The sequence below is a fragment of the Oncorhynchus mykiss genome, chromosome 29 (assembly GCF_057628025.1).
Source record: "Oncorhynchus mykiss isolate SJ-2025 chromosome 29, ASM5762802v1, whole genome shotgun sequence".
In the NCBI taxonomy this organism is placed as follows: domain Eukaryota; kingdom Metazoa; phylum Chordata; class Actinopteri; order Salmoniformes; family Salmonidae; genus Oncorhynchus; species Oncorhynchus mykiss.
The window spans coordinates 17,317,936-17,338,467 of NC_143050.1; the positions used below are offsets into that span (position 1 = coordinate 17,317,936).

The 20,532-nt window shown below is 49.4% G+C and overlaps 1 protein-coding gene across 4 annotated transcripts in view; it reads right to left on the reverse strand.

The window, feature by feature from the left end:
• The window catches only part of LOC110510024 (neuronal migration protein doublecortin), a 92,212-nt gene that overhangs the window by 69,544 nt on the left and 2,136 nt on the right, over window positions 1–20,532 (reverse strand). For all 4 annotated transcript variants that reach the window (XM_036967374.2, XM_036967372.2, XM_036967373.2 and 1 more), the window contains exons 2-3: window positions 14,826–15,249; window positions 3,332–3,672 (exon numbers count right to left, since the gene is read on the reverse strand). In XM_036967374.2, the coding sequence (XP_036823269.1) occupies window positions 3,332–3,672; window positions 14,826–15,186 (702 nt within the window). In that variant the 5' untranslated portion in view covers window positions 15,187–15,249. The remainder of the gene's footprint in view (window positions 1–3,331; window positions 3,673–14,825; window positions 15,250–20,532) is intronic.

A 20,532-nucleotide genomic window follows, 5' to 3' on the forward strand; every position in this document is an offset into this window, starting at 1 on the left:
GAAATGCATCAGTGCAGCAAGCAGCAAGGTATGATTTTAGCAAATGTATTAAAACATTTAAAAAACTGAAATATTACATTTACGTAAGTATTCAGACCCTTTACTCAATACTTTGTTCAAGCACCTTTGGCAGCGATTACAGCCTCGAGTTTTCTTGGGTATGACGCTACAAGCTTGGCACACCTGTATTTGGGGAGTTTATCCCATTCTTCTCTGCAGATCCTCTCAAGCTCTGTCAGGTTGGATGGGGAGCGTCACTGCACAGCTCTTTTCAGGTCTTTCCAGAGATGTTAGATCGGGATGGTGCCAGGTTCCCTCCAGACGTGACGCTTGGCATTCAGGCCTAAGATTTCAATCTTGGTTTCATCAGACCAGAGAATCTTGTTTCTTATGGTCTGAGAGTCCTTTAGGTGCCTTTTGGTGCCTTTTACTGAGGTGCCTGTCATGTGCCTTTTACTGAGGGGTGGCTTCTGTCTGGTCACTCTACCATAAAGGCCTGATTGGTGGAGTGCTGCAAAGATGGTTGTGCTTCTGGAACATTCTCTCATCTCCACAGAGGAACTCTGGAGCTCTGTCAGAGTTACCATCGGGTCTTGGTCACCTCCCTGACCAAGGCCCTCCTTCCTTGATTACTCAGTTTGGATGGGCGGCCAGCTCTAGGAAGAGTCTTGGTGGTTCCAAACTTCTTCCATTTAAGAATGATGGAGGCCATTGTGACATTTTTTGGTACCCTTCCCCAGATCTGTGCCTTGACACAATCCTGTCTCTGCGCACTACAGACAATTCCTTTGACCTCATGGCTTGGTTTTCGCTCTGACATGCACTGCCATCTGTGGGACCTTATATAGACAGGTGTTTGCCTTTCCAAATCATGTCCAACCAATTGAATTTACCACAGGTGGACTGCAATCAAGTTGTCGAAACTTATCAAGGATGGTAAATGGAAACAGGATGCACCCGAGCTCAATTTATAGTCTCATAGCAAAGGGTCTGAATACTTACGGTATTTCTGTTTTCTTATTGTTAATACATTTGCAGTACTCGGTCTGAGGTTTCTTTTGCTCTCTCTTCCTCCTTGCGGATGCGAACCGGGATGTCTGTTTGGGTCTGTTTTTCCACTGGCCTTTTCGGAACAGGTCCGACTGTCCTCGGGTACAGTCAGAATTTTTGGGACCCGTGAAGAACTCTACTTTGAACAACATATTGCCACAGAGAATGAGGTGACATTATGTGAATTGTTCGGAAAAGTGGAGGGCAAAACGCATCGGACTTGGTGTGAATGGTTTAGTGCTTCAAAATCTGAAATCTAGATTCTTTCAGTAATTCCTCTCCAATCTGATGTTTCTTCATTTGTAAACCTGACTAATACTTAGATGTAATAATAACTTGAATAATAATGAAATGCTTCTGATAATAACAAAGTGTAATGGTAATAGTGAAGTTGCAGAGAAAAGCAATGTGTTTATTTTGAGTCTGGTTTTTGCCAATCACCCCTCCCAACGGTTATGACGGTGACCATGTACATTGTCCTGGCCAATAACCGTAACCTGAAATTCCAAGACCGTCACAGCCCTACATCCAGGTTTTGTGAGTTTCAGTTTCCTGGTGTGAGATCGCTCCAGACTGGGTCAGTGAAATATGCTGATCAGACTTCATGTGAGACTGAATGTGAATAGAAATCCTGGACATTATTGTGTACACATACAAACATGCATGTGCGCACGCACAGACATAAGTCCAGCATGTTTCCATCCATATTGATCCACAGCTGCCTTATATCTAAAACAAAATAGACAACACTGCCTAGGCTCAAAGTGACAGAAATCGTAAGGGGCCTACTAGGAGACAGTGACCTGGGGCAGTGAGCCCCTAGGGTGGGATATTAAAGTCAAATCAGCCTGCTATCTCCACACTGCAGCTCTGTCCTCCCTAAAGCCTGCTGGACTTACATCTTGCCGTTATTAACAGGAATAATAATGAAGAAATAACAGAGGGAGCACAATCCCATTCTCCTCAATCAGCAGAACAAAAAGCAGAGGAGATCTGACTTCTCCACAAGAGAGGGGGGGGGGGGGATTTCCTTAGTTAGTCTGCCGACCGTGGCCTCAGATGCCTGTTTGATGACTGATACAATCAGAGTGGTCCAGACACAAGAGATTAGCAGTCAGTTTAACCATATCTGTAAACACTCCTGGCTAGGACCGGGTCTATAGTACTGGAGCCTAATTGAACCTGGCCTCTTGCAGCACTGAGTGGTGTTGGACAGCCAGGAGAAGAGAAGAGAAGAGGGAATTCTAACAAACAGGGTCAGATGCATTATGACAGGGCAGAATTGTCTTTTGCTCCCAGCAAGGACATGAAATCAACGATGCCATCGTTAAAAAAAATAAAAAAAAATTGCAGATGTCGCTCTACCACTGCTGACACCCTTAAGAACATGGATGTAATGTCCTCTCTCTATGTCAGGTCATCAGGGTTGTTTGTGCCTCCTGATGTGTCCTCTGTGTCTCTCTGGGGCTGACCAGGCCAGGGCTGTGGCTGCCTGCTGAGGTAGAGGCACTTTAACCTCTCAGAGGAGCCCTCACGCACTGTCATTACCTCCATTTCTACTACTCTATTGTACCGAAAAACTTTAAACTGCTTTAAGAGCCTACGGACAGCTGGCCCTTTGTCTTTACAGCTGCTAATTGCTGCACTTTGAGTGGCCTCCTGGCAGTGTAAATAGATTCATATGGATATTAGTAATTGAAATGTTCATATGCCTTATGGTGCATTACAACCCCTCATAACAAGGCAATGCTCTTTTCATGGTTGGGCTGTAGAGGTCTTTTCTATCTCATCTGAGTCATGAAGATCCTGATGAAACAGCCAATTCACATATTGATTATCAGTAACTAGCCTATATGGGTGTTTCCATTCCACTGCAGGTCTGTTAGAGAGCTGGGAGCCAAGGCAGCAAAAGAGTCCATCTCCTGCCTCCCTCTGTCTGCCTTCCTTTCTGACTGAGTGATGAACATATTCTTTACTTATTCCAGCTTTTATCCTCTTATTCCAGGTTGCATGTTCCCTAGAGCCTGAATAGAAACGACCTTATAGGGACAGCAAAACAAACTATACGGCATTGTCGGGCTGCCTCTCAATATCAACAAAGAGAACTAAACACAAGAGACTTCTTAGGTATATTTTTGATTCATGTTTGTTTCAGATGTTTGTATAATGACTCAGGGTTAGTAGTGCTGAATGTGACCTTAGTCTGACATCGATCTGAGTCCAACTAACATTCTGGAGGTGGGTGTTGAGGTGTGCCAGTGTGAGTGAATGTGTGACCTACCTGCTTTCCGTCCAGTGTGTAGATCCTCTTGACCACGCCGCTCTCCAGCTTGATGGCCTCTGTGATGTCGGTGAGCACCTGTTCGAAGGAGTGCGCTGTCTTCTTGTTGAGCAGCACGCGGACGGCCTTCCTCGGCTTCACGCCACTCCGCATCACCGTCACCAGCTTGGGGCGAACAAACTCCTTACCCTCCCGGGCCTCGTTGGCCTGCTTGCTGGCCAGGCTCTGCAGGTTCTTCTGGCTGGCTGAGGCCTTCACGTTCACAGACCAGTTGGGGTTGACGTTCTTTGTGTAGTCGACCTTCTTGTAGACGTTCTCAGACGCACAGACGTAGCTCTCTCCTGAGGGGGTGAGAGGAGAGACAAAGAGAGAACGCCGTAAGGAATATGAAATAATCAACTTTGTTTGACATAAACTGAGGAAATATTTGCTTTAAAAGGAACCCAACATCAGTACTATCGTAAGTAGAGGTGTGGAGTTAAAGCTTGGAGGATAACCAGCTCAGATGTCACAGACCTTCGTGAGGGAGACAATACCAACACATCTTCATATAAACTATGCTTCCCCACTACATCTGATCTAAATGCATGGATTCAAGATAAACTGAGGACAGAAAAACAGCCTCCTACTCAAACGGGACAATCTAGCTCTACCGTATCTCATAGTGTGTTGGCAAACTAGCAGTTACTCTCCCAGAAGTTTAAAAAACGAGCCAGTGACGTGTGCTTCCACCCTGTCAGTAATTGCTATAGCATCTCCATGAACCTAATCCAAAGCATGGTGACCTGTGCACTGAACTCTCCCCAATCATCAAACAGCAGGAGACTGCTCTGACAGAGATTCGCCATCCCCCATTCTCTCAAACACAAACATACAATATTGTAATGTCATACCAGTCCATGAGTCCTCCTCCACCATGCTTTATTACAGCAACACACGGTGACAATGACATGGTCCTCTTAGTGGGTGTATCAAGTTCTTCACATCAGCTGATGGAATTACCTTAGATCCTAGGTGTGGTAATGCTCTCCAATTTGTCCTAGTTTAAAAAATACTGATCATGAAGACCTGTGGTTCTACTGTGACCTGTAGGAGGAGGGTGGTTCTACTGTGACCTGCAGGAGGAGGGTGGTTCTACTGTGACCTGCAGGAGAAGGGTGGTTCTACTGTGACCTGTAGGAGAAGGGTGGTTCTACTGTGACCTGTAGGAGAAGGGTGGTCCTACTGTGACCTGTAGGAGAAGGGTGGTCCTACTGTGACCTGTAGGAGGAGGGTGGTCCTACTGTGACCTGCAGGAGGAGGGTGGTCCTACTGTGACCTGCAGGAGGAGGGTGGTCCTACTGTGACCTGCAGGAGCAGGGTGGTCCTACTGTGACCTGCAGGAGCAGGGTGGTCCTACTGTGACCTGCAGGAGCAGGGTGGTCCTACTGTGACCTGCAGGAGGAGGGTGGTCCTACTGTGACCTGCAGGAGGAGGGTGGTCCTACTGTGACCTGTAGGAGGAGGGTGGTCCTACTGTGACCTGTAGGAGGAGGGTGGTCCTACTGTGACCTGTAGGAGGAGGGTGGTCCTACTGTGACCTTGTATGTAGTGTACTGTAGGAGGAGCAGTAACGGGACAGGTCTCTGTGGATCAGGGGCCAGCTATAGGTGATCTCTATAGACCAGTGATAGGATGACATCTATACTGGCCTCCAGTTAAGAGAGTCAGGGATATACATTTGATATACAGAGAGACTAGCTACATGAAAGGGGCTAGAAATTAGGTATAACTATTCAACCCACATGACCCTAAAGTGGAGAGAAGCGAGCGTAATGTTTTGAGGCTGAAGAGAGAGAAGAGGAGAAGAGACAGGACAGTCAGTGGATAGACTGATGATCCCTGTCACAGAGAGGAAGCAAACCAGAGAAAGATAGATGGAATCTGCAGGAGCGAGAGCTGGGAGACAAAACTCATCAGGCTGGTGATGAGAGCTAGCTAGGTGCCAGAGGAGCAATGACACACCAGAGGACAGGACGACCAGAGGAGCAATGAAACTGACAAACCTTTACTTTTCTTTACTTTGAAAAGCAGTGGGCTTTTGCTTCCACATAGTCAGCCCTGAACTCCCCCAGATCTGCCTGTCAGTGGGTGTATGTGACAGGTCACATGGTTGATGGACAGAGCTCACTCTACATTTACATTTTACTAGATGCTCTTATCCAGAGCAACTTACAGGAGCCAATAGGGTTAAGTGTGTTGCACAAGGGCACCGACAGATCTGTCACGTAGTCGGCAAGGGGATTCAAACCAACAACCTTTCGGTTGCTGGTCCAATGCTCATAACCGCTAGGCTACTTGGCACCTCCTTCCTACTCATTATATTCTCTGCATTTGTTCCAGACGGCACACAGAGAAGGCGCTGTCATTGAGACGTGATCAAAGCTACATAGCCTACGGTATAGCATGTTCATCCCTGGAGAACGCACACAATTATTTACATGCCTTTGCCTAAGCAAATGAATAAGTTAAGTCTAAAATGAGCTCTTTGTGCATCAAAACACTGTTATAATATAATATTCCATGTCTAGCTGAAATACTAATGTGAATTTCTACTAAAGTCTTCCTACCTGTGGTGCTCAAAATCATGATATGTTTTGTCATGAGATCCAACACAATATCATAGGTATATTTCTACAGATGTTTTTCCAATGGAAAGTGAATAAATTACATTAGCACATAACACTACATCTGAAACTGTGGCTGTCCTGTGTAAAAGTGCAGAGACAGCAGAAACAGCTTTTCAAACAGTGTTATGACAGCATCTACCTAGAGTGCACTGCTTACTCACAGCACCTGGAAAAAATATATTTATCTCTCTCTTTCATCAGATCTAGCAGATTCTGTAGTAGGACGGTGGGGAACTGCCTGCTACCTCTCACTATTATAATTGAGCGAGTCTATACAGTAGGGCATTCTGCCCAGCAACAGTGTAAATGGCAACGCTCAACACTTCCATCCAGGTAAGCAGGTCCTGATTTCTCCTAAGGTCAGATCAGAAATAATTACAGACACGTGTGACAATCTGTGCCCAAAAATGCCACTAGATGTAATTTGATAAAATTCCAAACAAACCCTGGAAGTTACCAAAATTCTGTTAGTTTACTGGTAGACTTTGATAGTTTCCACTAATTTAACCTCCCTTTGCAACCTTAAGAAGGAATAACAGATACTAGTACTGTTGAGGGGGGTATTAATATAACCGAGTAAGAGATGTACAGGAGGGGGCCGAGCACCCTTGGGAGGCCCCCCTGTGTTGAGGTGTTATTGACTACCCTCACCACCCGAGGTCTGCCTGTCAGGAAGTCCAGGATCCAGTTGCAGAGGGAGGTGCTCATACTCAGGTCCTTGAGCAGTGTCAAGCTTGGAGGGGACTATTGTGTTGAATGCTGAGCTGTAGTCAATTAGCAACATTCTCACATAGGTGTTCCTCTTGTCCAGGTGGGATAGGGCAGTGTGTAGAGCATCCAGCAGTCTTCATGATATTCTGCTGAGAGAGATTGGCTGAGCTGGCTGTAAGACTCCCGTATGGATAATTATGGCGAGTCTGAGACTCAGCAATCACATCAAGGTGGGGGAGTCCCCCTAATGAGGGGAGGAGACGTTACATTACATCATGCCAAGGAGAGGGGCCGAGACCCCGTCTGTCGGCTCATCAAACAGAATGCTGCCTGTGCTCCAGCCTCCAGGCAGATGGATGGATGGTTCCACTGGGACAACAGGCTCCATTTAGGAACCATTTCCTAATTCCTGGATGCAGACGCAGCGATTACGGCTTTGGATCCTGCCAAGCACTCATTGCAATGCTCTCTCTCCCTCCACTTCTGAGCAGAGAATTCCACATGTACATTCCAGTGAGAGTCACTGACCGGATAAAAACCTCAGTGAGAATCTCTAATAACAGTGTACGGTTTCACACAACGAAAGCAACAGACTACCACTACACCATGCATATCAATGAGAGGAGGAAGACATAATTGTGAAAACTGTTTCACTATCCATGTCCACCCTACTGACTATGATGATCATGAAGACAGTAGGATGCATCATTATCACAATCCATCAACCCACAGAGCACTAAAGCAGTCACTAAAGTGGTGGACACCAACAGCGGAACAGAGCAGTGGTAAAGTGGTGGAACAGTGAAGGTAAAGTAGTGGAACAGTGAAGGAACAGTGGTGGTAAAGTGGTGGAACAGTGAAGAAACAGTGGGGGTAAAGTGGTGGTAAAGTGGTGGAACAGTGGGGGAACAGTGGTGGTAAAGTGGTGGTAAAGTAGTGGAACAGTGAAGGAACAGTGGGGGTAAAGTGGTGGAACAGTGGGGCTAAAGTGGTGGTAAAGTGAAGGAACAGTGGTGGAACAGTGGGGGTAAAGTGGTGGTAAAGTGGTGGAACAGTGGGGGAACAGTGGTGGTAAAGTGAAGGAACAGTGGGGCTAAAGTGGTGGTAAAGTGAAGGAACAGTGGTGGAACAGTGAAGGAACAGTGGGGGTAAAGTGGTGGTAAAGTAGTGGAACAGTGAAGGAACAGTGGTGGTAAAGTGAAGGAACAGTGGTGGAACAGTGGGGGTAAAGTGGTGGTAAAGTGGTGGAACAGTGGGGGTAAAGTGGTGGTAAAGTAGTGGAACAGTGAAGGAACAGTGGTGGTAAAGTGAAGGAACAGTGGTGGAACAGTGGGGGTAAAGTGGTGGTAAAGTGGTGGAACAGTGGGGGTAAAGTGGTGGTAAAGTGGTGGTAAAGTGGTGGAACAGTGAGGGTAAAGTGGTGGTAAAATGGTGGTAAAATGGTGGAACAGTGAAGGAACAGTGGTGGTAAAGTGAAGGAACAGTGGTGGAACAGTGGGGGTAAAGTGGTGGTAAAGTGGTGGAACAGTGAAGGAACAGTGGTGGTAAAGTGGTGGTACAGTGGTGGTAAAATGGTGGTAAAGTGTTGGAACAGTGAAGGAACAGTGGGGGTAAAGTGGTGGTAATGTGGTGGAACAGTGAAGGAACAGTGGTGGTAAAGTGGTGGAACAGTGGTGGTAAAGTGAAGGAACAGTGGGGGTAAAGTGGTGGTACAGTGGTGGTAAAATGGTGGTAAAGTGGTGGAACAGTGAAGGAACAGTGGTGGTAAAGTGGTGGAACAGTGGGGGTAAAGTGGTGGAACAGTGGGGGTAAAGTGGTGGAACAGTGGGGGTAAAGTGGTGGAACAGTGGTGGTAAATTGAAGGAACAGTGGTGGAACAGTGAAGAAACAGTGGTGCAACAGTGGTGCAACAGTGGTGCAACAGTGGTGCAACAGTGGTGGTAAAGTGAAAGAACAGTGGGGGTAAAGTGAAAGAACAGTGGGGGTAAAGTGAAGGAACAGTGGGGGTAAAGTGAAGGAACAGTGGGGGTAAAGTGAAGGAACAGTGGGGGTAAAGTGAAGGAACAGTGGGGGTAAAGTGAAGGAACAGTGGGGGTAAAGTGAAGGAACAGTGGGGGTAAAGTGAAGGAACAGTGGGGGTAAAGTGAAGGAACAGTGGTGGTAAAGTGAAGGAACAGTGGTGGTAAAGTGAAGGAACAGTGGTGGTAAAGTGAAGGAACAGTGGTGGTAAAGTGAAGGAACAGTGGTGGTAAAGTGAAGGAACAGTGGTGGTAAAGTGAAGGAACAGTGGTGGTAAAGTGGTGGAACAGTGGTGGGAACAGTGGTGGTAAAGTGGTGGAACAGTGAAGGAACAGTGGAGGTAAAGTGGTGGGAACAGTGGGGGTAAAGTGAAGGAACAGTGGGGGTAAAGTGAAGGAACAGTGGGGGTAAAGTGAAGGAACAGTGGGGGTAAAGTGAAGGAACAGTGGTGGTAAAGTGAAGGAACAGTGGGGGTAAAGTGAAGGAACAGTGGTGGTAAAGTGAAGGAACAGTGGTGGTAAAGTGAAGGAACAGTGGGGGTAAAGTGAAGGAACAGTGGTGGTAAAGTGAAGGAACAGTGGTGGTAAAGTGGTGGAACAGTGGTGGGAACAGTGGTGGTAAAGTGGTGGAACAGTGAAGGAACAGTGGAGGAACAGTGGAGGTAAAGTGGTGGGAACAGTGGGGGTAAAGTGAAGGAACAGTGGGGGTAAAGTGAAGGAACAGTGGGGGTAAAGTGAAGGAACAGTGGGGGTAAAGTGAAGGAACAGTGGTGGTAAAGTGAAGGAACAGTGGTGGTAAAGTGAAGGAACAGTGGTGGTAAAATGAAGGAACAGTGGTGGTAAAGTGAAGGAACAGTGGTGGTAAAGTGAAGGAACAGTGGTGGTAAAGTAGTGGAACAGTGGTGGAACAGTGGTGGTAAAGTAGTGGAACAGTGAAGGAACAGTGGTGGGAACAGTGGTGGTAAAGTGGTGGAACAGTGGTGGTAAAGTGGTGGAACAGTGAAGGAACAGTGGAGGTAAAGTGGTGGGAACAGTGGTGGAACAGTGGGGGTAAAGTGGTGGGAACAGTGGTGGAAAAGTGTTAAACCAGCATAGTCTAGACCAGCGAGTTATGAGTAAACATGTATTATTTCAGACTATTTCTTAATTTGGGTCGTTTGAGGACAGTACATTTCTCACTTGGGTCTAGAGCTGAAAAAGTTGATGACTAGATGACATTCTGATGCTATCATCGGTCTGCTTCAGACATACTGAGACTGCTGCTCGCTGGCTCCTGAGGCGCTGACCGAATCACTGCTAATGAATTACTGAGATTTAACAGCATGACTGAAGTGACTGTACTTGTGCTGCTCAACAAGTAGCAGCTTTTAGCAGAGTGGCAGGGTCTCTGGAGTACACTGTGTAAACTAGCATAGCACACCGTCCCACTGCTCCATTGCCCTGTAAACCATCAGATGATCATATTTAATATGCAGAGATTACAGCCAGACTAGACTCCATCTCAGAGCAGGAGACGTTCATGTCTCTCGTTATTCCCATGTTACAGGTGATGACAGAATACCGCTGTTTAACCTTTCCTAATCAAATTAACAGAACTTAGAATGATAGGTGTCATCCAAGGAGAAAACTATGCACAAACTCCCCCACTCCTTACCACCCAACCCCCGTGACCACACCTTTATCCATAATGACCCCCACTCACTACCACCCAACCCCTTGTGAGCTCACCATTATCCACAATGACCCCCACTCCCAAGCACCCAACCCCCCATGTGAGATCACCTTCCTCCATAATGACCCCCACTCCCAAGCACCCAACCCCCCATGTGAGCTCACCTTCCTCCATAATGACCCCCACTCCATACCACCCAACCCCTGTGACCACACTTTCCTCCATATTGACCCCCACTCCATACCACCCAACCCCGTGAGCTCACCTTCCACCATAATGACCCCCACTCCCTATCACCCAACCCCCCCATGTGAGATCACCTTCCTCCACAATGACCCCCACTCCCTATCACCCAACCCCCCCATGTGAGATCACCTTCCTCCACAATGACCCCCACTCCCTAGCACTCAACCCCCCCATGTGAGATCACCTTCCTCCACAATCACCCAACCCCCATATGAGATCACCTTCCTCCATAATGACCGCCACTCCCGATCATCCAACCCCCTGTGAGCTCACCTTCCTCCACAATGACCCCCACTCCCTATCACCCAACCCCCCATTTGAGATCACCTTCCTCCATAAAGACCCCCACTCCCAATCACCCAACCCCCTGTGAGCTCACCTTCCTCCACCATTACCCCCTACTCCCTAGCAACCAACCCCCCTACTCCCTAGCACCCAAACCCCCTACTCCCTAGCACCCAACCCCCCATGTGAGATCACCTTCCTCCATAATGACCCCCTACTCCCTAGCACCCAACCCCCCATGTGATATCACCTTCCTCCACAATGACCCCCACTCCCTAGCACCCAACCCCCCCATGTGAGATCACCTTCCTCCACAATCACCCAACCCCCTGTGAGCTCACCTTCCTCCACAATGACCCCCACTCCCTAGCACCCAACCCCCCATGTGAGATCACCTTCCTCCATAATGACCCCCACTCCCAATCACCCAACCCCGTGAGCTCACCTTCCTCCACAATGACCCCCACTCCCTATCACCCAACCCCCCATGTGAGATCACCTTCCTCCACAATGACCCCCACTCCCTAGCACCCAACCCCCCATGTGAGCTCACCTGCCTACACAATGACCCCCTACTCCCTAGCACCCAACCCCCCTACTCCCTAGCACCCAACCCCCCCTAACTCCCTAGCACCCAACACCCCATGTGAGATCACCTTCCTCCATAATGACCCCCACTTCCTAGCACCCAAGCCCCCATGTGAGATCACCTTCCTCCATAATGACCCCACTCCCTATCACCCAACCCCCCATGTGAGATCACCTTCCTCCACAATGACCAACTCCCTAGCACCCAACCCCCCATGTGAGATCACCTTCCTCCACAATGACCCCCACTCCCTAGCTCACCTTCCTACACAATGACCCCCTACTCCCTAGCACCAAACCCCCCTACTCCCTAGAACCCAACCCCCCCTACTCCCTAGCACCCAACCCCCCACTCCCTACTACCCGACTTGCCTGTGAGCTCACCATTATCCACAATGACCCCCACTCCCTACCACCCAACCAACCTGTGAGCTCACCTTCCTACATAATGACCCCCACTCCCTACTACCCGACTTCCCTGTGAGCTCACCATTATCCACAATGACCCCCACTCCCTACCACCCAACCAACCTGTGAGCTCACCTTCCTCCACAATGATCCCCACTCCCTACTACCCGACTTCCCTGTGAGCTCACCATTATCCACAATGATCCCCACTCCCTACCACCCAACCCCTGTGAGCTCACCTTCCTCCATAATGACCCCCACTCCCTATCACCCAACCGCTGTGAGCTCACCTTCCTCCATAATGACCCCCACTCCCTATCACCCAACCGCTGTGAGCTCACCTTCCTCCACAATAACCCCCACTCCCTACCACCCAAACCCCCTGTGAGCTCACCTTCCTCCACAATGACCCCCATTCCCTACCACCCAACCCCCCGTGAGCTCACCTTCCTCCATTCCCTTTCACTCAACCCCTGTGAGCTCACCTTCCTCCACAATGACCCCCACTCCCTATCACCCAACCCCCCATTTGAGATCACCTTCCTCCATAAAGACCCCCACTCCCAATCACCCAACCCCCTGTGAGCTCACCTTCCTCCACCATTACCCCCTACTCCCTAGCAACCAACCCCCCTACTCCCTAGCACCCAAACCCCCTACTCCCTAGCACCCAACCCCCCATGTGAGATCACCTTCCTCCATAATGACCCCCTACTCCCTAGCACCCAACCCCCCATGTGATATCACCTTCCTCCACAATGACCCCTACTCCCTAGCACCCAACCCCCCCATGTGAGATCACCTTCCTCCACAATCACCCAACCCCCTGTGAGCTCACCTTCCTCCACAATGACCCCCACTCCCTAGCACCCAACCCCCCATGTGAGATCACCTTCCTCCATAATGACCCCCACTCCCAATCACCCAACCCCGTGAGCTCACCTTCCTCCACAATGACCCCCACTCCCTATCACCCAACCCCCCATGTGAGATCACCTTCCTCCACAATGACCCCCACTCCCTAGCACCCAACCCCCCATGTGAGCTCACCTGCCTACACAATGACCCCCTACTCCCTAGCACCCAACCCCCCTACTCCCTAGCACCCAACCCCCCCTAACTCCCTAGCACCCAACACCCCATGTGAGATCACCTTCCTCCATAATGACCCCCACTTCCTAGCACCCAAGCCCCCATGTGAGATCACCTTCCTCCATAATGACCCCACTCCCTATCACCCAACCCCCCATGTGAGATCACCTTCCTCCACAATGACCAACTCCCTAGCACCCAACCCCCCATGTGAGATCACCTTCCTCCACAATGACCCCCACTCCCTAGCTCACCTTCCTACACAATGACCCCCTACTCCCTAGCACCAAACCCCCCTACTCCCTAGAACCCAACCCCCCCTACTCCCTAGCACCCAACCCCCCACTCCCTACTACCCGACTTGCCTGTGAGCTCACCATTATCCACAATGACCCCCACTCCCTACCACCCAACCAACCTGTGAGCTCACCTTCCTACATAATGACCCCCACTCCCTACTACCCGACTTCCCTGTGAGCTCACCATTATCCACAATGACCCCCACTCCCTACCACCCAACCAACCTGTGAGCTCACCTTCCTCCACAATGATCCCCACTCCCTACTACCCGACTTCCCTGTGAGCTCACCATTATCCACAATGATCCCCACTCCCTACCACCCAACCCCTGTGAGCTCACCTTCCTCCATAATGACCCCCACTCCCTATCACCCAACCGCTGTGAGCTCACCTTCCTCCATAATGACCCCCACTCCCTATCACCCAACCGCTGTGAGCTCACCTTCCTCCACAATAACCCCCACTCCCTACCACCCAAACCCCCTGTGAGCTCACCTTCCTCCACAATGACCCCCATTCCCTACCACCCAACCCCCCGTGAGCTCACCTTCCTCCATTCCCTTTCACACAACCCCTGTGAGCTCACCTTCCTCCATAATGACCCCCACTCCCGACCTCCCTGTGAGCTCACCTTCTCCATAATGACCCCCACTCTCTACCTACCGACTTCCCTGTGAGCTCACCTTCCTCCATAATGACCCCCACTCCCTATCACCCAACCGCTGTGAGCTCACCTTCCTCCACAATAACCCCCACCTCCTACCACACAAACCCTGTGAGCTCACCTTCCTCCACAAGGACCCCCACTCCCTACCACCCAACCTCCCTGTGAGCTCACCTTCCTCCATAATGACCTCCACTCCCTATCACTTAACCCCTGTGAGCTCACCTTCGTCCATAATGACCCCCACTCCCTACCACCCAACCAACCTGTGAGCTCACCTTCCTCCAATGACCCCCACTCCCTACCACCCAACCAACCTGTGAGCTCACCTTCCTCCATAATGACCACCCTTCCTACCACCCAACCCCTGTGAGCTCACCTTCTCCATAATGACCCCCACTCTCTACCTACCGACTTCCCTGTGAGCTCACCTTCCTCCATAATGACCACCACTCCCTACCACCCAACCCCATGAGCTCACCTTCCTCCACAAGGACCCCCACTCCTTACCACCCAACCCCCTGTGAGCTCAAATTCCTCCATAATGACCCCCACTCCCTACCACCCAACCCCCCTGTGAGCTCACCTTCCTCCATAATGACCTCCACTCCCTACCACCCAAACCCCGTGAGCTCACCTTCCTCCATAATGACCCCCACTCCTTACCACCCAACCCCGTGAGCTCACCTTTATCCAATGACCCCCACTCCCTACCACCCAACCCCCTGTGAGCTCACCTTCCTCCATAATGACCCCCACTCCCTACCACCCAACCCCCCTGTGAGCTCACCTTCCTCCATAATGACCACTACTCCCTACCACCCAACCCCCTGTGAGCTCACCTTCCTCCAGCTCGTCCATGGTGGTGATCTTGCGCGTTCCGTCGATGGAGAAGATGAAGCGGACCCCCTGGGGAAGGTTGATGTGGTCGGAGAGCGAGCGCGTCAGGTCGGCCAAGAGGGCGTCGAAGGTGCGGAAGCGTTCCACGGCCACGGCGTACACGATGCCCTTGAAGTAGCGGTCTCCGTTGCGGTAGAACCTCACCTTCTTGGCCTTCTTCTCGTTGGTGAGGGCCTGCAGGGTGCGCGTGCGGTAGAAGCTGCAGTGGGCGCTGTGGGTGGGGCTAGGCAGCCCATTCATGCGACCACCCCGTGGGGTACGGGGCTTGTCGCGCTCATCAAAATGGCCGAAGTCCAGCTCCATGGTGACAGATGTCAGGGAGGGTCCGTGGTAGAGAGGTGCTGGTTGTGCTGAGCTCTGGGAAGTCTAGCATTGGAAAAACATAACACTATGAGTTATACTGATGCTCATACAGTATACAACTAAGGAGACTTGGTAAAGGTATTTTAGGCATGAACATCTAAAAAGGGCTATTCAATAACAGAGTACCAAAGTGGTAAATGAATCCCTCAACATTCCACCATCTAGCTACTGTGAAATTCCCCTGCAGTGGGAATTCCTTTCCATCTCTATCCCTCTAATACAGTAGAGTACCATGCACCACAGGTGTGCTGGGGGTCACATGCAGTAAACTAAGCTAAGCCTCCCATGCCCTGTTTCTTCCATGACCCGTTACCCCAAGCCACCCCCCCCCCCATGCTTTGCCTCCTAATGCCCAGTCTCCCCATTCCCTGTCTCTCCACGTCTCCCCATTCCCTGTCTCCCCATTCCCTGTCTCTCCACGTCTCCTCATTCCCTGTCTCTCCATACCCTGTCTCCCCATACCCTGTCTCTCCATACCCTGTCTCTCCATACCCTGTCTCTCCATACCCTGTCTCTCCATACCCTGTCTCCCCATTCCCTGTCTCTCCATACCCTGTCTCCCCATTCCCTGTCTCTCCATACCCTGTCTCTCCATACCCTGTCTCCCCATTCCCTGTCTCTCCACGTCTCCCCATTCCCTGTCTCCCCACGTCTCCCCATGTCTCCCCATTCCCTGTCTCCCCATGTCTCCCCATTCCCTGTCTCCCCACGTCTCCCCATGTCTCCCCATTCCCTGTCTCCCCACGTCTCCCCACGTCTCCCCATTCCCTGTCTCCCCACGTCTCCCCACGTCTCCCCATTCCCTGTCTCCCCACGTCTCCCCATTCCCTGTCTCCCCATTCCCTGTCTCCCCACGTCTCCCCATTCCCTGTCTCCCCACGTCTCCCCATACCCTGTCTCTCCACGTCTCCCCATACCCTGTCTCTCCATACCCTGTCTCTCCACGTCTCCCCATACCATGTCTCCCCATGTCTCCCCATACCCTGTCACTCCATGTCTCCCCATACCCTGTCACTCCATGTCTCCCCATACCCTGTCTCTCCATACCCTGTCTCTCCATGTCTCCCCATACCCTGTCTCTCCATACCCTGTCTCTCCATGTCCTGTCTCTCCATGTCTTCCCACGCCCCGCCTCCCCATGCCCTCTCTCCAGAGTGTGTATGGTTTCTGCCAGATGAAGAGAGGCTAGGCCAGCCCAATCAATTACAGCCCTCACTATCGATTAGCCCACCCACTCACAGACAGACACAGAGATGTGTTAACCCTCAGCCCTTCTGTGTGTGTGGAAGTGTGTGAAAGCAACTGGAGAACGTTCTGCCATGACGGCGCAGCAACAAAAACACAAGCCTCGTTTAGGATGTTCCCGAGTGAACAGGGGATCAGTATTTAATGTCAGGTGAACAGAATCACTCTGCTGTATACTCAGTAGTACATGCCCTATGTAGGCATTACAACCCTTCAGTGACCCCTAAAACTAAGGCCATTAGTTCTGAACATACACTACATACTAAACATGGTATGCACTAAATGGGATGTACAGGTCTCCTGTAGAGCGGAGGTTGCTCCGGCTGTACGTCTGTCTGTCATCTACCATATATTCAGCCTGTGTTCTTCAGAGAGGGGAAGGGAGTGGCCAGTAAGGAACTATTATTAAGAAGGCAAAGTGGATGTGTGATATTTTGGAGAAGAATGTCTCATCAGAGAGTGTTGCTGTTTGTGGTCTGACCAGGGTGGGAAACGAGACACTTTCCCTCTGGCTCCAGGATATGTGCACAGATTGACATTGATTGTCCTGAGTCTTGTCCTGGAGGCAGAACTGAGCGATTTACGCTAATGGGCCAGCTGTAAAGTCAAAATTGTCTATAATGTAAGAATTCATAAAAATGTTAGGGTTAGCAGTGTGGTTAAGGTTAGGTGTACATTTCAAATCAGATTAGATGATTTTGTGGCTGTGACAGCTAGTGACCACTCTGTGAACTGCCTCCAGGTAAAGATTTATGACAATAAATGCCAGCATGCAATATGTGCTTAATGTGATTCTGGTTTCTGTATCTGATCTCTGTACAGTTCCCCTTTGCCTTACAACCATGACAATATACTCATTTTTGGGATGTGCATTTGCAAGTACCATATATCTTACATGGAAAGGCTAACAAAAATGTTTCACCACCTGGGTTGTTTTAAAGAACGGCAGAAACAAGCTAGAACCATCTGAATCCTACCACACCTCGGGGTCTGAGCTATGAGCAGGCAGCAGGGGAGGTTCTGGATCTACTGTACAATCAGCATCCCATAAAAAGGGCTCATGGACCAGAGAGCTGAGCTGAACATTTGGAGCATTAGTCACTGATGTAAAGTCCATGGTATCATAGTCACTACATCGATGTGTGGTGCTGAGCACCATGTGTGAGGGTGTATTCACACATTTCAGTGGTTACTCATCCTCTACCACTGGGAAAGGTACATGGAGTGATCCACCCACAAGTTTACATAATCCAATGTACAAAGGAAGCCGGTCTAAAACCTTATAGCATACAAAGACTCTGAAAGAACAATTACTAAGGTTGAGGTTAAAAAATGATTCAATGTATTTTTTAAAGGGTTTTCTATTTGGTGTCTTTTGGCAGATAACATGGCTTGTGTAAAGGCCTGAGCAGCCTAGCAGGAATGGTCTCTTTCTGGGTAGTCCAGACGTCTCTGTAAAGCCTGTAGATGAGGCGAGGGTTAGAGAGCACAGCGTGCTCCTGCCAAAACTCTCCACTAACATCTGCTCTTTCTAAACGCAAGCAGACCGTTTTATCCCCTCCGCAAAAAGACAGAAGAAAAGAAAGCATGGTGGGAGGGACTGACTGGCTGGCTGACTGGCTGGCTGACTGGCTGGCTGACTGGCTGGCTGACTGGCCAGAGACGTGTTTTCTGCTACCCAGTTCGTTACTGGAACTTTGAAATAGACCGTTTGGAATAATGAGGAGATTAGCCACTAAACGGGCAGAGAGCACTCATTACTGTGCCACTGTGAATGGGATCCCAGCAGCCGTCACCCTCTCTGCCATGTCTCACATCTCACACCATCATAACAATGTCCCCGCCATAGGAGGACAGAGGGCACAGTGAAGGTCATCGTTGAAACGCCGTGCCCTGGAACATGCTTGGAGTCCTGTCCAGGTCAGACAGGCAGTCTGTCTGTTCGTTTCAACGAACGTTTCGATTCCGAGCATTCAGGAGTGGAACTAGCGTTTCAGTGAAACTAGCCGACTGCAGAGCAGACAAAGAAACACGTCAGAGTCGTGGGGCAGGTTGCTTCGCTACGACGACACACAAAGCCCCATTTCTAATGAATGTCATTAGCCATCTCTGTGTGATCTAATCAAAGTGAATATAATTCCTCTGTATGAGATGGGAAACGTGAGGTTATGATGACCGCACAGTAGAGCTGAATGCTAGCTGCTCCATGTCAGAACAAAGACTCACTGCACCACAGCAGTATCCACGTGCTAGAGCACAGGCACAGCAGCCATATTGTACTGTACAAGACTTGTGAATGAGGTTAGCTGCAGTGGGACAAACCCCATCTACACCTGCCTAGAATGTGCTGACACTCAAGTCTGGGCTGTCTGGCTGCATTTGTAGCCATGTTTACAAGGCAAACAGCTTCTCTGTAAAAGACACATCCGATACAGGAACTAGTGGCTTCTTATATTACACTGCAAGTCACAAGGTATGTCATCTTTTATCAAAGTACAGTAACTATCAGGTAAAACAATATCAGTACTCTAGGGACAATATGGTGCTCTGTTTAGCTCCAGGCCTATCTTTTTCCTATATTGTTCAACCATCATCAATAGCCCCTCTCACTCAAATGCCCCAAAATGTCTTTCAATAACCACTCGTCAATAAGCTCACGCCCATTGTTCACAAACAAAGCATTTGTCACTGTCGCCCCCCCAAGCTGACTCCCAGGATATGGGCCAGTAGGGTGATGTGTTGAAGTAGGCAGGAGGTGTGGCGGCTGAAGGAGGCAGGAGCAGATGATGTGTGATAAATGAGAGTCCTTTATGACAGTCTGACCTCCGCCGCCCAGTCCACTGAGCCCTGGAGCCCCACAGAGACCACATCCCCTTCCTGGAGAGGACCAAAAAACATAACAGCACCCCCTCCATCTCACATCACATGCCTCTGCCTGATGACAAGCCCTTTTCAAGTGGCCTTAACTATCCACCCCAACCCATGCCGCAAAAATATAGTGTTCTTGTTGTGAGCCCCCTGGGCCACTTTCACATCCTGTCGAGAATTAGATTTGTTTGCTAAATTCCTAATGCATTGTTAGTATTAGAACGAGGCTGGAGGAGCTGCTCTCTGGGGAAATGTAGCAAAGCTCGGCCTGTTGTTTAGGAAAAGAGAGGTCGAATCCCAACTCTGATTCACTGGTGACGGACTGACTCTCTTCCAGAACTGCTGCTTCACTCTGATACACAAGATTATCACACAAGATTATCACGCACAATCAACTCCACACATTCTTAAGACTATTTGTGAACCTTGATTGATCAATCAATCGTCATATGTAGATGATCAATGACTCAGTAATTAATTTTATACAGAGTGAGTCTTGAGTGAGAAACATGTGTGAAGATGTCACATGGTAAGGTAACTTTATAACACACCTCAATGCACCATGTGGTTAAATCAACTTTTAAAACAGCACATCAACCCAGTGCTCAGGACAATTATTGGATTTCTAGGTGTTAGATCTGGGCTTGTCAGTTTGACTGAACTACCCTATCTGAAATAAACAGCCCCCTCCAGAGGGTAGCACTGTAACAGCCGCTGTTCACCATGCCTCTACCCAGAAGGTTCCACTTCGTACAACACACAGACCCTCATGTGAGGAGGGAGATGAGGTTATATCTGACCGTTGATCAACACAGTGGGGGAGTTTTACTAATGGCCACACAAAGCTTAATCACACATTAATGAACTGGAAAACAGCTTTAACTAGCAATAAAAGGGCTTTGGCACACATTGTTATGTCAACACATTCAGTCCATCTTGGCCATTAATTAGTGGGCAAGATAACATTTTTCGGCATGAATCTAGTTCAAGAGGCAGCGCTGCAGAGTGGTCACCATCTGGCACAGCCACAAAGTCATAAAATGTGATTTTAAAACTTAACCATAACCACAATGCCTAACAGTAACCTTAAATTAAGAAAAAAAGCAAATGTTTTGTTTTTTGTTAATTTTTACAATTTGGCCAATTTTGGCTTTACAGTTGGCCCATCTAGTG